This window comes from Aedes albopictus, chromosome 3, assembly GCF_035046485.1.
Source record: "Aedes albopictus strain Foshan chromosome 3, AalbF5, whole genome shotgun sequence".
In the NCBI taxonomy this organism is placed as follows: domain Eukaryota; kingdom Metazoa; phylum Arthropoda; class Insecta; order Diptera; family Culicidae; genus Aedes; species Aedes albopictus.
In genome coordinates this window covers 408,915,674-408,931,424 of record NC_085138.1, presented here as the reverse complement: position 1 = coordinate 408,931,424, position 15,751 = coordinate 408,915,674, and the positions used below count along the sequence as shown (strand labels likewise).

The window sequence follows — 15,751 nt, the reverse complement described above, 5'->3', positions numbered from 1 at the left end:
ATTTGGTGTCTAATTTGCCATGAGGCATTAGCCGTGGTGCAAGAATGAACTCCAACATGATTGGCTGGATGTCGTTTTCTACCGATAAAGTCCTTTCTTTTTGGTTCCGTTACAGATATGGTCAATTTGTCCCATCAATGTTTTAGTATAAGTTAGCAAATAATTTAGTTTTAAACCCATAAATCCCTCCTTCCACATTTTATTTTTTTTTCTCAATCCTTAACCTCGAAACAGCCGCGAGTACTTCGGCTTCCCAAACTAACATAGCTTAAGGCAGTAATAAATTGTAAAATGTAAAATCATTGTAAAAAAACAAAAGATTTCGGCTCAGTTATGCTCATGTGGCGCCCGAGCCTTCCAAATAAACGAATAAGTAAAAAAAAAAATGATTGGCTGGTGCTTAGTATGACGGAAATTAGATACAAACCCTATCAGGTTCTAGACCACAACAAAATAACAGAAATTGTATCCTTTCAGTATTGCTAATTAACTAGAGTAAGTGTTCCAATTGTCGCCATAGTGGTTCAATATTTGGCCATACCAGCTATACAGAAAATTTCTAAATATAGCTTTGAATGTTTTAATGGAGATATGCATTAAATAATTAGCAGCAAAAACACAAGCAACTATTGAAAGTTTGTCAATTATCCTGTAAAATCTGAATGAGTAGCTAGAGGCTGTTCCTTGTAGGACGGAGAGGAAGGGTCCGAACAGATTTCAAAATTTTACACGGAGACAAATTTCATTCGTTTGAAACCAAAATATTCATGTTTATTCTGTAAACTGATAACTTATTTAAAACTAAAATATTAATTTTTAAAACTAACTCAATTACATATTGATTTCTACAATACCCATTGAAGAGCCCCCCGTTCCGCCATCGAGAACATAAACAAAACTCCCAAGTTCCAGCTGCAGCACTGAACAAGATTTCCTTTTGCAAAAAGGCAAGTTTCACCAAAAGTTTCCACGAAATCCCATTGATTTCGGGAGCGTATGTTATCTACATGATGTTGGCATTGAAAATGGGTTTTCCTAGAGGAGGAAATGACTTTGTAAATTTAATAGGAAAACAAATATTTCCGTAGGGCCGACCTGCCACAACAACAAAAAAAAATACATTTGTTTCTAACATAACCTGTCAGAGATGCATGTTTGTTTCAAAAATGGATTGAATTTGCTTAAAATGTGACGTTCGATTTGCTCCAAACAGTTTTATTTTTGTTGCCAGAACAAATTGACAATTTATTTGAGTTTACCTGAAATATTTTTTATTTTACCATGCTTTTTACTGCGTGTAGTATGGACAAATGTCTGAACGGTGGAGCGGAGGTGGTCTGAGATTCCTCTATAATGTTTGAAAATATCACTCGTAAAAAAAATAGGTTGAAGTCATGTGAGATTACGGTGTTTCAGGAAGGTTTGAAGCGATTTTCAGGGCGTTTCAAGCCGTTTCAACTCAGGGAAATTGAAGGGGTGGCACAGGTTTTTAAAAGAATTTCAGAGGGCGGATGGTGTCAGGGCATTTCAGAAGCGTTTCAAGGCATTGGATAATGCATTTCAGGATATTTCGGGACAATTCAGGAGGTATCGCAGGTTATTATATTATCTTCAGATGACTTCAAGCTGGTTTTGAAGGATCAAGTGGTTTCAAGACGCTGCAGGAGGTTTAAAAGGAGTATCATAGGCTTTCCAGTACGTTTCCGTAGGTTTCAAGGAGCTCAGAACCATTCAGAAGTGCTTCTGGGGAGATCCAGGAGCTAAGCCTTCTATGAAGCGGTTATCTAGCGTTTCAAAGCATTTCAGAAGGGTTTCGGTAGACTTCAGAATATTTCAGAATGATTTCCATGGGTGCTTTTTATGTGTCTTTTTTTTTTTTGGGTAGTTTTTTTTTTATTTATTTACGACACTTTACACTAGTTTGCATTCGTTTCAGAGGTATAGTAGTATTCAACTACCTATTCACAGGTCGTTCAAGACCAGGACGTTAGACAAGAAGATTGTAGTTTCAACTTATATAAAAAAAAACTCCCATCGCCCGCTTGCGACGCTATCCACGGTTTCTTCGGGAATTCCTTTAGGAATATCCTTAGAAATTTCTCTATAAGTTCCTCTTGGGGTTCCTCCAGAAATTCTTCTTGGAATTCCTGCAGAACTTATTTTAGGCTGTCCTCCGGGAAATTCTTTAGGATTTTTTTCCAAGAATACTACTAAAAGTTCCTCCGAGAAATTCTTTCGGAGTTCTACAAGAACTCTTCAGGAGTTGTTTTGGGAATTCCTTAGGTATTCCTCAAGGAGTTCTTCCGGAAATTCCTCTGAGAGTTATTCCAGGAATTTGTCTAGGAGTTCTTCCGAGAATTCCTCTGGAAATTCCTCCTGAAATTCTAGTAAAATTTGTGGAGGTAACTCCCGGTATTTCCATGAGTACTTCTGAATTTCCTAAAGAACTCATAGAGCAATTATCGGAAGAACTTCTAGAGGAGTTCCCGCCAAGTTCAAGTGGGAACGTAGAGTCATAAGAAAAGAAGACGAAGACCCGAAGAAACTCCTAGACTAGAGGAACGCCCAAAGGGATTCCCAGAGGAAATCGTAGAATAATCCCCGAAGGAATTCCCAAACAAATTCTAGGTAGAAAACCTGAAGGAATTCGCAGGAACTCGTAAAGTAATTCCAGAAGTGACTGCCGGGGAGATTCTCGCAGGCTCTCGTAGAGGAATTTTCGAAAGACCTCATGGAGAACTTCTCGGAGGAACTCCTTCAGAAATTCATGTAGAAACTTCTGGAAGACAATGATTTTATTGCCCTTTTCCGGCTATACCAGTCGGCTAGTATGTCTGAAATAGACGTAAAAACTTGAAGTATTTTTAGGCAAAGTACGTTTAATTGGCAAATTGAGAGATAAATTTGTGAAAAAATTACCACTTGTTTTGGTGGGATTCGAACCCACGACTCCCGACTTGGATAAAGCGCCGGACTAGCGATAACGGAGTCGTGGGTTCGAATCCCACCAAAACAAGTGGTAATTTTTTCACAAATTTATCTCTCAATTTGCCAATTAAACGTACTTTGCCTAAAAATACTTCAAGTTTTTACGTCTATTTCAGCCGACTGGTATAGCCGGAAAAGGGCAATAAAATCATTGTCATGCATGAGTTGCGTTCTCTCTAGCGCAGTTGGACGGCCGTGCGTCCGTCCGCGTTGAGCGCTCAATGCATACTGAGTTTGCACCGATCATATGGTTGGCGACGAAGTATGTGTCAGTCGAGCTTCAATATCAACATTCTAAAAACAATACGCGCACACTTGTCGTTCGTAGGCCGCGAGAGTGCGGGAGATTGGCATCTAAGAGCCGAAAGAGAGATAAAGTTGTGAAAGACAGACCCGGTTTAGGGTGGTGCTTCGAATCCAGTTTGACTTTCTATTCTGCAGAGTTGTAACTTGTTCTGTAGCTTAGTTGGTTGAAGCGCCGGACTAGCGATAACGGAGTCGTGGGTTCGAATCCCACCAAAACAAGTGGTAATTTTTTCACAAATTTATCTCTCAATTTGCCAATTAAACGTACTTTGCCTAGAAATACTTCAAGTTTTTACGTCTACTTCTGGAAGAGTTCCCGAAAGAACTCCTAGAACTCCTTGGAATTTCCCCCCGGGAATTTCCGGACGAACTTATAGAGAAATTATCGGAAGAACTCCTAGAAGAATTCGCAAAGGCCCTTTCAATGTATTTTTCATAAAAACTAAATTTCAAAAGATTTGAACAAACAGAAAAGAAATTTAAATTTGACTAACTGATTCAAAAATTATATTTTTTCGAAAATTTTAAGTTTTGAAAAATCTTGATTATTGGATCATCCTGTTTTATGCTAAACTGGATGCATTTCTTCATGTATTGGTTTTCAGTTTTTATAAAATAACAAAGCTTTACTTTAAAAATACGTTTTCATACACATTTAAAGTAAGGATCAAGGTATCTACTGATTTTTTTTTTCTGATAGACAATGTCTTACAAAAACCAAATATTTTTTTCGAAATTTCGTTTAAAATAGGATTTTGTAAAACTGATAAACATTTTCCAGAAAATGTAATAAGGCCGGTGACGCCTGCCAGGAGGCGTTTATAGGAGAGAGCAAAGGGAGGTTGCAGGAGCATTTCAGGGAGGCACCAGTAGATCTCAGGGGAGATTCAAAGGGAACCTCAACCCTTTTAAAGGGTACCAGAAGGTCTCGAGGGTGTTCAAGGGAATCTCAGGGTCTTCTCTGGTCGTTACTGGACGGTCTAGCTAGAAGGACTCAGGGATGCTTCAGGAAGTCTTAGGGGCGTTTCTGGCGTTTTCAGGGCATTCCAGGGAAGTTCCAAAGAATCTTCGGGGGTGTTCCAGGGGATCCCGAGGGCGATTTCTGGGGAATTCAAGGGGAACCTGGAAATCTTAGGGCGCTTCAAGAAGATCCCAAGCGATTTCAGGGCGTATTAGAAGCTCTCTGGGATATTCAAAGGGGTCTCAGGGGCGTTGCTGAAGGTCTCAGGGGAGATCAAGAGGGCTTCAGAGGCCCTTCAAGTGGTCTGAGGGGGTTTCAGGGGTTCTCCGGGGCGTTTCATGGGGTTCCAGTAGGTTTCAGGGGGATTTCTGTGAATCGCAGGGGACTCAGGGGCGTTTCAGGGAGGCTTAGGCGATTTCAGGAGGTACATGAAGGTCTCAAGAACGCTTCAGGGAGCTCAGGGGCGTTTCAGGGCGTCTCAAGTGGTTTCAGGGTACCTCATGGGTTACCAAGTGTGTTCCAGATGGTCTCTGGGGTGCTTCAGGGAGTATCAGAGCAATACCAGAGGATCTAAGGGGTGATTTAGAGGGTCTTAGAGGCGTTTCAGGCGCTCTCAGCGGGTTTCTGACGGATACCTGGAATTCAGGGGAATATTGAGGGTTTTCAGAGGCCCTTCAGAGTTCCCTGAGGTCCACGCTCTGAAATATTATCAAACGCCCCTGAAACCTCTCGGAATGCCCATAACATGTTCCTGAAGCCCCCGAAACTCTCTGATGTGCCTCCGAAACGACCCTGAAACACCCGTAAAACTATTAAAAGGCCCCTGAAATCCTCGTAATCCCATTGAAACGCCTACACAACTCCTGAAATCCAGTGAAACAACCCCTGAAGTCCTTTGGAAGCTCCTTTTTGGGATCTCAGCGAACTTCCTGGAAAAGTTCTCGCGAACTAAGTTTACTAATAATCTCTTCGAACAATATTCGAGTTTTCAGAAGATTTGTGAATTCTAGCAAGTTGTGAATTGTAATTCTATGAGGCAAAAAAATAACTTTACTTCAAAGGACGGCATTTCAGAACAATTTGGAGCAACTAGGACATCATAAGAAACGAAAAACGCTTTCATATTCATAAAGATTATTATACAAAAAATGATGAATGTTAATAATATCCACGAGCAGTATTTAACTACTGGTGTATTAATTAGTTCGTCCAGGAGTCGCTCAAGGATGCACAAATTACATCGTATAATGTTCCATTTTAAATTACTATCGCATATACAACATATGAACGACGAAGGAGCACTTTTCGTCGCTAATTATTTTAGTAGAAGAATATAAATCAACGGTTTTTTTAATGTTTAATTCGCATAAGCGTGTGTGTAGACTCACAAAGTGTCATATAATATCGTATAATTGCGATGCGAAGTTAATACTTTATTTGAGACTTTTTCTTATTATGCTAGTTAAACTCGCAAAGGTACATAAAGAAAGTAACATAAATGGTAAACTCGTTAAAGTATAGGTACAAAATCGCTTATGCTGACCTTATGTAATTGTGATATGTAATGTAATATTGATATGTGATCACAATGAAACCTGTCAAGTGCGGCTCGTTCATCCAAAGGCAGCATCCATTTATTACGTAACGCCAAAATCGACATTTTTCGACCCCCCTCCCCCCTCCGTAACGCTTTTTTGTATGAAAACCAGAATTTTTTTGTATGGACCGTAACGCTTGGCCACACTCTTCCCCTCCTAAAAGAGCGTTACATAATTTGTGGATGGCGCCAAAGGTGATTAGTTCGAAATTGAGGTGCAAAGAATGTTTTTTTCGAATATGTTCAAATCGCATAAGATGCTACATTACATCGCAGTAGTGTACAACATAAATCGCAAACACGTTTGCAGCATCTTATTCGATAAAGCTTCCATGTATAAGAGTACGTATAACACGGTCATAACCTTCGTTATACGTGGAAATTGGTTGTCTGGAGTTTATCGGAAGGACGATATCATACCGCCATTTTTTAAATGGGTCATATACGACCTCTTCCGCCCTTAAATTTAAAGCCCAAATATGCTCGTGATTTTGACCATTTGAACCACTGTGGAATGGAAGTGTGAAGCCAAAAGAATGGAACCAGCCTGCTTTGAGACGAAACAACGCCGACAAACTGTGTAGCAACAGTCTTTCGTAACAACAATACAAAGCAAAGCAAGGCGTGCAACACTCCAAGTAAGTAAAGCACGACGGAAAGTTTGTCACTCGGTGAGCGGAAGTCTGTGTTACAAGTGACCTAGCATATAAGACTGTTTCGTCATCAATTGTTGCTTTCAATGCAATGGAACTTGAGGTCCCTGAATGTCTCGAAAATGCCAGTTCAATGATCGAGTTTATTCACGAAAAACACGATTGACGATTTTATGAGCTTCTTCCGGTTCGTTTGACTGTCTGGACATTTAATGAGTATGCAAAGCTGACGACCATCCGGTCGTCTGGACGAACAGCTGTCTATTCAACCGCAGTCTAGGAGCTTTGAACCAAAATCAACTGTCCATTTCAACCAGGTGAAATTCGCTTCGGTAGACGTGGAGAACGTCACTCAATGCAAACGTCAAACTGTACGCCTTGCAAACGAAATGTCATGTATTTTGGTCGAATATCAACCACAATAATAGCTTTGGTACGCGATACACGTGCCCGTGACCTGTTGTCTATTGATAGAACAATTAGAGCAATCGAATGCGTGAATATGTATCTCTGACATTTGATGGATTTGCGTGACGACGACGGTTTTGCATCAACCAGTCAGTATAAATACCTATGGTGCATGTGAAACACAAAGCTAGCCATGATACCATTTGCTTGATTAACGTCACATCAAAGCTTACTTCGATGAGCGTGCTCGTGTTGGCGTGTTAAGTTTATTCATCAGTGGCATGTCATTACCACTAGAACATTCTACTTTTAGGTCGATTTGCCAATTGTAGATCTTTATACCTTTAAATGTTATTCGACGACATCAACAGTTCATGAACTAAACAACCAAGATTATGATTTCCGACGACGTCTTTCCAACCTGTCCCCAACAACAACGCTTCAAAATCTCCATAAATCATCATTCGAGTAGTGCCACAACCAACGCCATCGGGTTGACATTGTAAGCATTCCTACATGTGCCTACACGCGGAGCAATACGAATACCCAGATCAAACCGGCGAGCAGCGTAACTGATAAGAAGCGAGCTGTGAAGCTTCTCGCGGCAGTTCCATTAGCTCAAATTAATTTCGTCTTCTAAGCTGTTTACGCGCCCGCCCGGCAAAAGAGACCATTGACTGCGTTGAAGGGCACCCGTTCGTCAGTACTAGAGTTGATACACAATCTCCAGTCCGCACGATTAGAACAGAAAATGTTGGAAATTCCGAATCTTTACTCACCACATGAACACTGCTCTGCAAATTTCCCGCGATCGTCGTCTGCTGCTGCTGCGGCACCGATTGCTGCGATTGCGCCTGCTGCTGCTGCTGCGACTGCGGCTGATCACTTTGCTTCTTCTCCGCTTTCTTCAACGCACGCTTGTTCTTCGCTTCCAGAAACTTCTTCTGCAGGGCACTGGTTTCGTTCGCCTGCTGTTCACACACTCCACTGAAAGTCTGTTCGAACCGCGGGGTACAATCGTTCTGTCGGCGCCGGTAGGTTTCTATCCGTCGCTTGAGCCGATCAAACACAGCCTGACGTTTGGCGGGGATCAGGTCCCCTTGCTGCTGTTGTTGTTGCTGCTGCTGCTGTTGCTGTTGTTGGAGGTGAAGTTGCTGCTGTTGCTGGAGATGTTGACTGTTGATCAGCTGCATTTGCTGCTGCTGCTGCAGAGTCAGTTGCTGATTCTGCTGCTGCTGCAGGTGGTGCTGCTGTTGTTGCTGCTGCGCCTGTTGTTGAGCTTGCTGTTGCTGCTGCTGCTGCAGGTGAAGGTTGTTCAGGTGATTGGCCTGATTGGCACCAGGAAAGACTGGGAGACCTCCCGCATCCATACAGACTACCGACTGGGACTTGTGGTAGCACGCTTCCGAGTGCGTGTTCCACAAATTTCGCGCTGGTCAGTCCCCAATTTTGCCGGCTTTCGGCTGTTGCCCGACCCTGATGACACGTGTTCCTCGCTTCGCTTTAACGCAGTTTCTTCGCAATCTTCTGACACTCGCACTGTCCACTCACTGTCTACATAGATCTTCACCAGGATCGCTCATTCCCGCACATCTCAATCTCCTCAATCGTTCACTCTACACTTCTAAATTTTCACTAAAAAACTACACTGAAAGACATTGACAAGAGGGACAATACGGAACGCGTGCATCATCTATCACTCTAGTCGCGTTTTGCGCCTTTTTACTGCCGCCACCGGCGACCGGTCGACAATGCGCCGAAGCTATTGTCTTTCACTTCGCGTCGTCGTCGTCGTCGTTGTCGATCTTCAGTCCGCACCATCGTCGACGCGATCATTGCACAGTTCCAGTTCGGTTCCGATCGAATCTAGACAAGGAAGAAAAGCAGGAGAAAAAAAAAATGATCTGATTAATGACTTTTGTTTGTTGTGATAGCTAGAGGAGTTGGAAATTATTCAGAACGTGATTATTTTAAATGGAACTCCGGTGACACTTCTTCCGGATGTTTGTTCTGGGAATGGATCGATAGGATTGAAACCGAGTAATAAAAGATATTTCCGCTGTCAATAGAAGAATCAGGGAGGCGATCAAATAAGTTGTACTTTGACAGAGTGAAAGTGGCTTGTCGGTCTTCTGCTTGGCGTTACGGCTCAACTAAGAATTAAAATTAAGCCTTCAACGGTCAACGAAGGAGATATGACTTCTCCGACCCACTTTACATTGTCGCCAAGCCCTACGACTCTTCGAGGCCACTAAGAAGGTATTACTTTAGAGAGCTAGTGCATATTGCACCCTCGAGGTTAGCTGCGCAGCCTGGCAGTAATGAACATCATGATACGCTCTTTCAGAATCTTCCACCTCTCCCGGACCTTGCTGAGGATCCATTTTCCGTCCGCTGGCTCCGATCGCATTCAGTACCAGGGTGCTCTTCGCGCAGTTACTTGTTAGATAGAAGGGTCGAGTTCGACCGTAGGCCACCGGTATAGCCTGAGTAGCCGACTCTGAACCATTGTACCACCTCTTGGTTAGCGACTGAACCAGCCACTCCTGGAGTCCATGCGCCACCTCCTGCGTAACATCGTTAGCTATGTCGACGATGGCCAAGTCCACCGGAAACTTTTAACCCTCGTCTTACATTTCATTCCATAACACCGAACCCGAGATGGAGCCTTCAGGAATTTCTAAGGTTTTGTAAAACCCAACTCTATATTGTTTACTAGAACTCAATTCTAGAAGCAGCATTCAAGAATCGTGTACTAGCCAGGAGTGCTTAGACGTAGAAGCATATCGGCAATAGTAGCCAAACTAGCACTATTGAACGCGTTCCTTACATTAAGAGTTACTATTGAACAGTAGCGAATACCTCTCTTCTCACGATGGAGAACTATATCGGCGGTATTTGTGACTGACAAGATAGCGTCTACGGTAGAACTCCCCTTCCGGATGCGTACATCCTACAGATGTCCAAACAGTTAATGCTGGCGAGAATTCCGTCGCGTTGCTCGTCATACGAAACTGAGGAAGTTAATTCTACATACTGCCTCGGATATCGTTGACCCTGCCGTGGCAAAGCTTCGACATCAGTACTTGGAAGTTGCCTTTCGACATCTGTTTTGCTAATTTAGGCTGCCATGAGTCCAGTACCGTGGATGCAAGCATTATTGATGTTTCCATCTTCTCCGACTTACTTATGAGAGAGAAGAAGAAGTTCTCGGAATCTGATCCGATATTGTACACCACAAAACTCAACTGGATAGTGGCCGGAGAGATACCAGAAGCTCCCGTTACAACTTTAGGTGCAGTCACCGCTTTAGTTTCCACCGAGGACATCCAAGAGCAGTCAGCACACTTTTAAAAACTGGAATCCTGCAGAACAAAGAGCTGTTTTTCCATCGACGACCCTTCGTGTGAGACGATCTTCGAACAGACAACGACAAGGGATGCTGACGGAACGATTCGGGTAGTCGTACCGAAGAAGCAGTTGGGCAAATCCAAGGTGATTGCAGCCGATCGCGGTTCATGGACTAGAACGCCGCTTGACCGCGATGCTGAAGATGAAGGCTCTGTGATAGCCGTCTGTATACAGCATTCAGCCACGAATGTCTATTGATGGATGGGCTATACATATATGAGAAGTTCGTAATGACGAGGATGTGCCGAAACACTTTTATTTGCCGCATCATCCAGTCTTGAAACCTGACAGTACAACGACAAAGCTCAGAGGAAGCGCTCGACGCGTCGTGTACCACAGACACCGGAGTTTCCCTGAACGATACTCTGATGGTGGGACCGGTGGTCTAGAGCGATCTACTCTCCACTTTGATTTGCTTTCTACTCCAACAGTATGCGACCGATGCTGATGTAGAGAAGATGTACCGCATGATCAACGAAGTCAATGAGGATCAACCGTTACAGAGGATTCTTTGGCGAGAAACCGTAGATGAGCAACTTCCGTATCAGCTAACGACCGTGACCTACGGTACTTTTGCGGCACCGTATCTAGCAACGCGGAGCTATAAGAAGATAAGACTTATCCACCCGCAGTCGAAGTCATCCAGCAAGATTTCTATGTTGATGACATGCTAATTGGAGCGAAGTCTGTGAACGAAGGAATATGTCTGTGCCAGGATGTCCTGTCACTGCTTGATTCTTCTTGTTTCAACCTACGAAAGTGGCACTCCAATCAGCCGGCGATCCTGGAATGAACCTGTAGAATACGGACGTTGTTGGCTTCATTTACTATTATAGCCAGAACAATATACAATGAAAAACATAAACGACAGTTCATTCATTTATATAGATTTCATGTCACCTGCATAACGGGCGAGAATTGATGGACATTGGCGAAGACAGCTACAGTAAAAACCTTTGGTGTTAACGAACTTGGATCGAATCGATGCAGTTTCCGTACCCTGCTGGATCGCATTCAGCGATAATGTTATATCACGCGAACTACACGGATTCTATGACGCCTCGGACAGATGAACAGAGCAGCAATATAGCTACGTTGCGTTGCACAAGACAGAAAGGTTACTGTTCGGTTGGTAATGGCTAAGTCCAAGGTAACTCCACTGGAAAACTAGAGCAAAAAGTAGAAAAGGTAGTCGATACCCCGACTAGAGTTGTCTTCAACACTGCTATTGGCGTATTTGTACGAGACAGGAATTTCAGGAATTCATGCAGGAGGCCTTTAGAAATTAGTCCAGGCGTTTCTGCAGGGATTCCTTCTGAAATTCCTTTAGAAATTCCTCTATATATTACAGGAGTTCTTACAGAAATTAGTCCAGAAGTTCCATCAGAGATTCCTCCAGGAGTTGCAGGGATTCTTGCAGATGTTTCTTCAGAGATTTTTCCTGAATTTCTTCAGAAATTCTTACAGAAGTTCCTTCAGAAATCGCTACAGAATTTGCGTTAGAGAATCTTACAGGAAGATCCAAGGATACCGCCAGGAGAATTCAGGGATTACCCCAGAAGTTCCTTCCAATATTCTTTGAGGATATCCTCAGGGGATTCCTCGAGAAGTTCCTCTCGTGATTCTTGCAGAAGTTAATCCAGGGATTGCTCCAGGGGTTCTTCCCAATTTCCTCCTAAAAATCTCTCGGGGATTTCTCCTAATATTCTAACGTGGATTTCTCCTGAAATCTTTTTGGGATTTCCTCCTGGAATTCCTCCGGAGATTTCTCCCGGTATTCCTATGGGGATTCCTCTTAAAGAAATCACTCAAATAGGCTTTAGTTAAAAATAAAAACTAACTAACTAACTATGGGCATTCCTCTTGAAAATTCTTCGTGTATACCGCTTGGAAATCCTTCGGACATTCCTCCCGGAATTCCTTCAAGAGTTCCACCTGGGATTCCTGCAGGAATTTCTCCTGTTATTTCTTCGGGGATTTCTCCCGGAATTCTTCCATAAATTTCGTTGGATATTCCCTATAGACTTCCTCAGGGATTCCTTCTGGATTACTTTTGGAAATTCCTCCTAAGATCAATTGGAAGATTCCTCCTAGAATTTCTTCCGGGGATCCAACTAGAGTTCCTTTGGGGATATCTCCTGGACTTCCTTCGAGGATTCCACCTGCAATTTCTTCGGTGATTCCTCCTGCTATTCCTTCGGGGATTCCTCCTGAAGAATCTACGAGAAATCCTTTTCGAATTTATTCGGGGATTACTCCCGGAATTCATTCGGGTATTCCTCATGGAATTCCTCCGAGGATTCCTCCTAGAATTCTTTAAGGAATTTCTTCTGGAATTCTTTCGGGGATTCCTCTTGGAATTCCTTCGGTGATTCCTCCTAGAATATCCTCAGGAATTTCTCCTGGAACTCCTTCAAAGATTTCTCCTGGATTTCGTTGATTTCTCCTAGAAATCCTTAGGGGATTCTTTCTCGGATTCGCTTGGAAATTCCGCCTGGATTTTTTTTGGGATTCCTGCTGAATTTTTTTTAGGATTTGTGCTGGAACTATTTCGGGGTTTCCTCTAGGAATTCCTGCGGGAACTCCTCTTGGAGTTATTTCAGGAGTTCCTCATAAAACTCCTACGAGGATTCTTCCTGAATATTTTTCGATGGTTCTTCCTAGTAATTCTTTGAGGGTTCCTTCTCAAATTCCTTTAAAAATTCTTTCTGGAACTCCTTCGAAGATTCTTCCTGGAATTCCTTCATGAATTCCTCCTGGGATTTTTCGGAGATTCCTCTTGATATTCCGTCATGGATTCCTCCTGGAATTCCTTCGGGGTTTCCTCCTGAAATTCCTTCAGTAATACTTCATGAAATTGCTCCAAGATTCTTCCTGGTATTCCTTCGGGGATTTATCCTGATATTTTTTCCTAGAGTTCCTTAGAGAATGGTTTCTTGAATTACTTTGGAGATTCCTCCTGGGCTCCCTATGAGGTTTCCTCTTGAAAGACCTTTGACGTTTCGCTTGGAATTCCTTCGGAGATGCCTCCCGGAATCCCTTCGGTGGAACCCCCTGGGATTCCTGCAGGGATTTCTGCTGTATTTTTTTCGAGGATTCTTTCTAAACCTTTTTCGAGGATTCCTGCTAAAATTCCTTCGGAGATTTCTCCTGATGTTTCGTCGAGGATTCCTTCTGGATTTCCCTCGGAATTTCCTTCGGGATTCTCTCTTGGATTTTCTTTGGTGATTTATCTTCAAATTTTTCCGGAGATTCCTCCTGGAATTCCTTTGGGATTCCTCCTAGAACTATTTCGAGAATTTTTCCTGGAATTCTATCGGGGATTGCTCTTGGAATTCCTTCGGAGATTCCTTCTAGAATTCCTTCGGGGGTTTCACCTGAGGGATTCTTCCTTTGAGTATACGTCCTAAAATCTTTCCTGGGGTTTCTCCTGATATTTCTTCGAGGATTCCTTCTGGATTTCATTCGGGATTCCCTTTTGGAAGTTCTTTGGTGATTCCTCTTCGAATGTCTTCGGTGATTCCTTCTGGAATTGCTTCGAGAATCAACGAGGAAATATCTCCTAGTATTCTCTCAGGGATTTCCCCTGGAATTCCTTCAGAGATTCCTCCTGGATATTTTCCATTGATTCCTCCTAGAAAACCTTACGGAATTCCTTCTCGAATTTCTTTTGGAATTCCCTTCGGAGATTCATCCTGGAATTCCTACTGTAATTCCCTTGGGATTCCTTCTTGAATTTATTTGCGGAATCCTCCTGGAATTTCTTTCGAAGATTCGTCGTGGATTTCCTTCTGAAAGTCCTCGAAAACTCCAATCAGCGATTTCTTTTGCAGAGATCTTCTGCAAGTTTCTGTAGAGATCTCTCTAAGAGAGATTCTTGAACCACCATAGATTCCTGCAGAATTTTCTTCAGGGTTTCATACAGCAGTTCCTGCAGAGACTAGTCCAGAATTTTCATCATGGAACACTTCAGGAATTTCTTTAAGGCTCCTTTTGGAATCCGTTTTTGGGATTCCTTCCTGAAATCATCATCATTATTATCAAGTTTGATAGCTTCTGAAGGTTCTGAGAAAACAAAACCAAACCTATAGCAAAATCGATATTTTATTGTCCTTCATTTGCAATGGAGTGATGCAACATGCATTACACTGAGAATACAGGTAATGTCTCAATATGTATAATCCCTGGTGGCAAAACATGGCCCTCACGCCGCCGCCGATCAAAATATAGTTGGCGCACAGGTCTAGACTACTTGTCAGACCTGCACAACTAGAACAATTGGACGAGGAGAAAAGACAAACTGCCTCGATTTCATCACCGTCGCGTCGATAGAAATTCGGGATGGCGGGCTCGTTGATTCCTCCCTGGAATCCATTGTTTTGTACTTTGTTTTCGACACATTAATGACTTATACGATTCGCCTGGGTTCATTCTTCAGTCGGATGTACGTTTCCGCCATCGTCTCAAATTTACGAGCTTTAATATCAATATCATCAGCGAAACTAAGCAGCTGAATGAACTTCGTCAAAATCGTTCCACCCGTGTTTATCCCAGCTCTCCTTATTAAACCCCCTAAAGCAATGTTAAACAGCAAGCACGAAAGACCATCACCTTGCCGTAACCCTCTGCGAGATTCGAAGGGACTCGAGAGTGTCCCTGATACTCGAACTACACACTTCACTCGATCCATCATCGCCTTGATCAATCGAACCAGTTTATCCGGGAATCCGTATTAGTGCATAATCTGCCTTAGCTGTCTCGATCGATTGTATCATACGCCGATTTGAAATCGATGAACAAGTGATGTGTGGGCACGTTGTATTCGCGGCATTTCTGCAATACCTGGCGGATGGCGAACATCTGTTCCGTTGTAGCGCATTCACCCATGAATCCAGCCCGATACTAACGAACTCTCTTGCAATCGCGCAGTAGTTCCCGCAATCCAACTTATCGCCCTTTTTTGTAGATGAGACACACGATACCTTCCATCCACTTCTCCGGTAATCCCAAGTAACACACATGTTATATAAAAGTTACGACAGCGCAAGTTTTGGTTGTATAGAAGTTTATTTTACGTAATTCTAACATTGTGTTCAAATAACGTAAAATAAACTTATCTACAACCAAAACTTGCGCTGTCGTAACTTTTATATAACATGTGTGTTACTTGGGATACTTCCTCCTCCCAAATATTGGTAATGACCCAGTGTAGTGCTCTCACCAGTGCTTCTCCACCGTATTTTGGAATCTCGCTCGTAGTTGATTTACTCCAGTGGCTTTGTTGTTTTTCAATCGGTCAACCTCCTTCTCAATTATGGCCTGTTAGGTTGGTACTTAAATACCTACGTAAACACCAAAAATCTTACACTCTTGGTGGCAGCAACTGACAGCTTTCTGACGTCTGCCAATTTGTGCAGTCATCGAACA

General features: G+C 42.8%; 1 protein-coding gene and 1 long non-coding RNA gene across 3 annotated transcripts in view; both read right to left on the bottom strand.

Annotated features, from left to right (window-relative positions):
* LOC134289765 (neurogenic protein mastermind-like) overlaps window positions 1-8,501 on the bottom strand; it is a 124,267-nt gene extending 115,766 nt beyond the window's left edge. For both annotated transcript variants that reach the window (XM_062856217.1, XM_062856218.1), the window contains exon 1: window positions 7,693-8,501. In XM_062856217.1, coding sequence (XP_062712201.1) covers window positions 7,693-8,283 — 591 coding nt within the window. In that variant the 5' untranslated portion in view covers window positions 8,284-8,501. The remainder of the gene's footprint in view (window positions 1-7,692) is intronic.
* A 32-nt stretch (window positions 8,502-8,533) lies between these two features.
* LOC115254732 (uncharacterized) overlaps window positions 8,534-15,751 on the bottom strand; it is a 109,008-nt gene continuing 101,790 nt past the window's right edge. The window contains exon 3 of the long non-coding RNA XR_009998654.1: window positions 8,534-8,779. This is a non-coding gene — a long non-coding RNA (uncharacterized LOC115254732). The remainder of the gene's footprint in view (window positions 8,780-15,751) is intronic.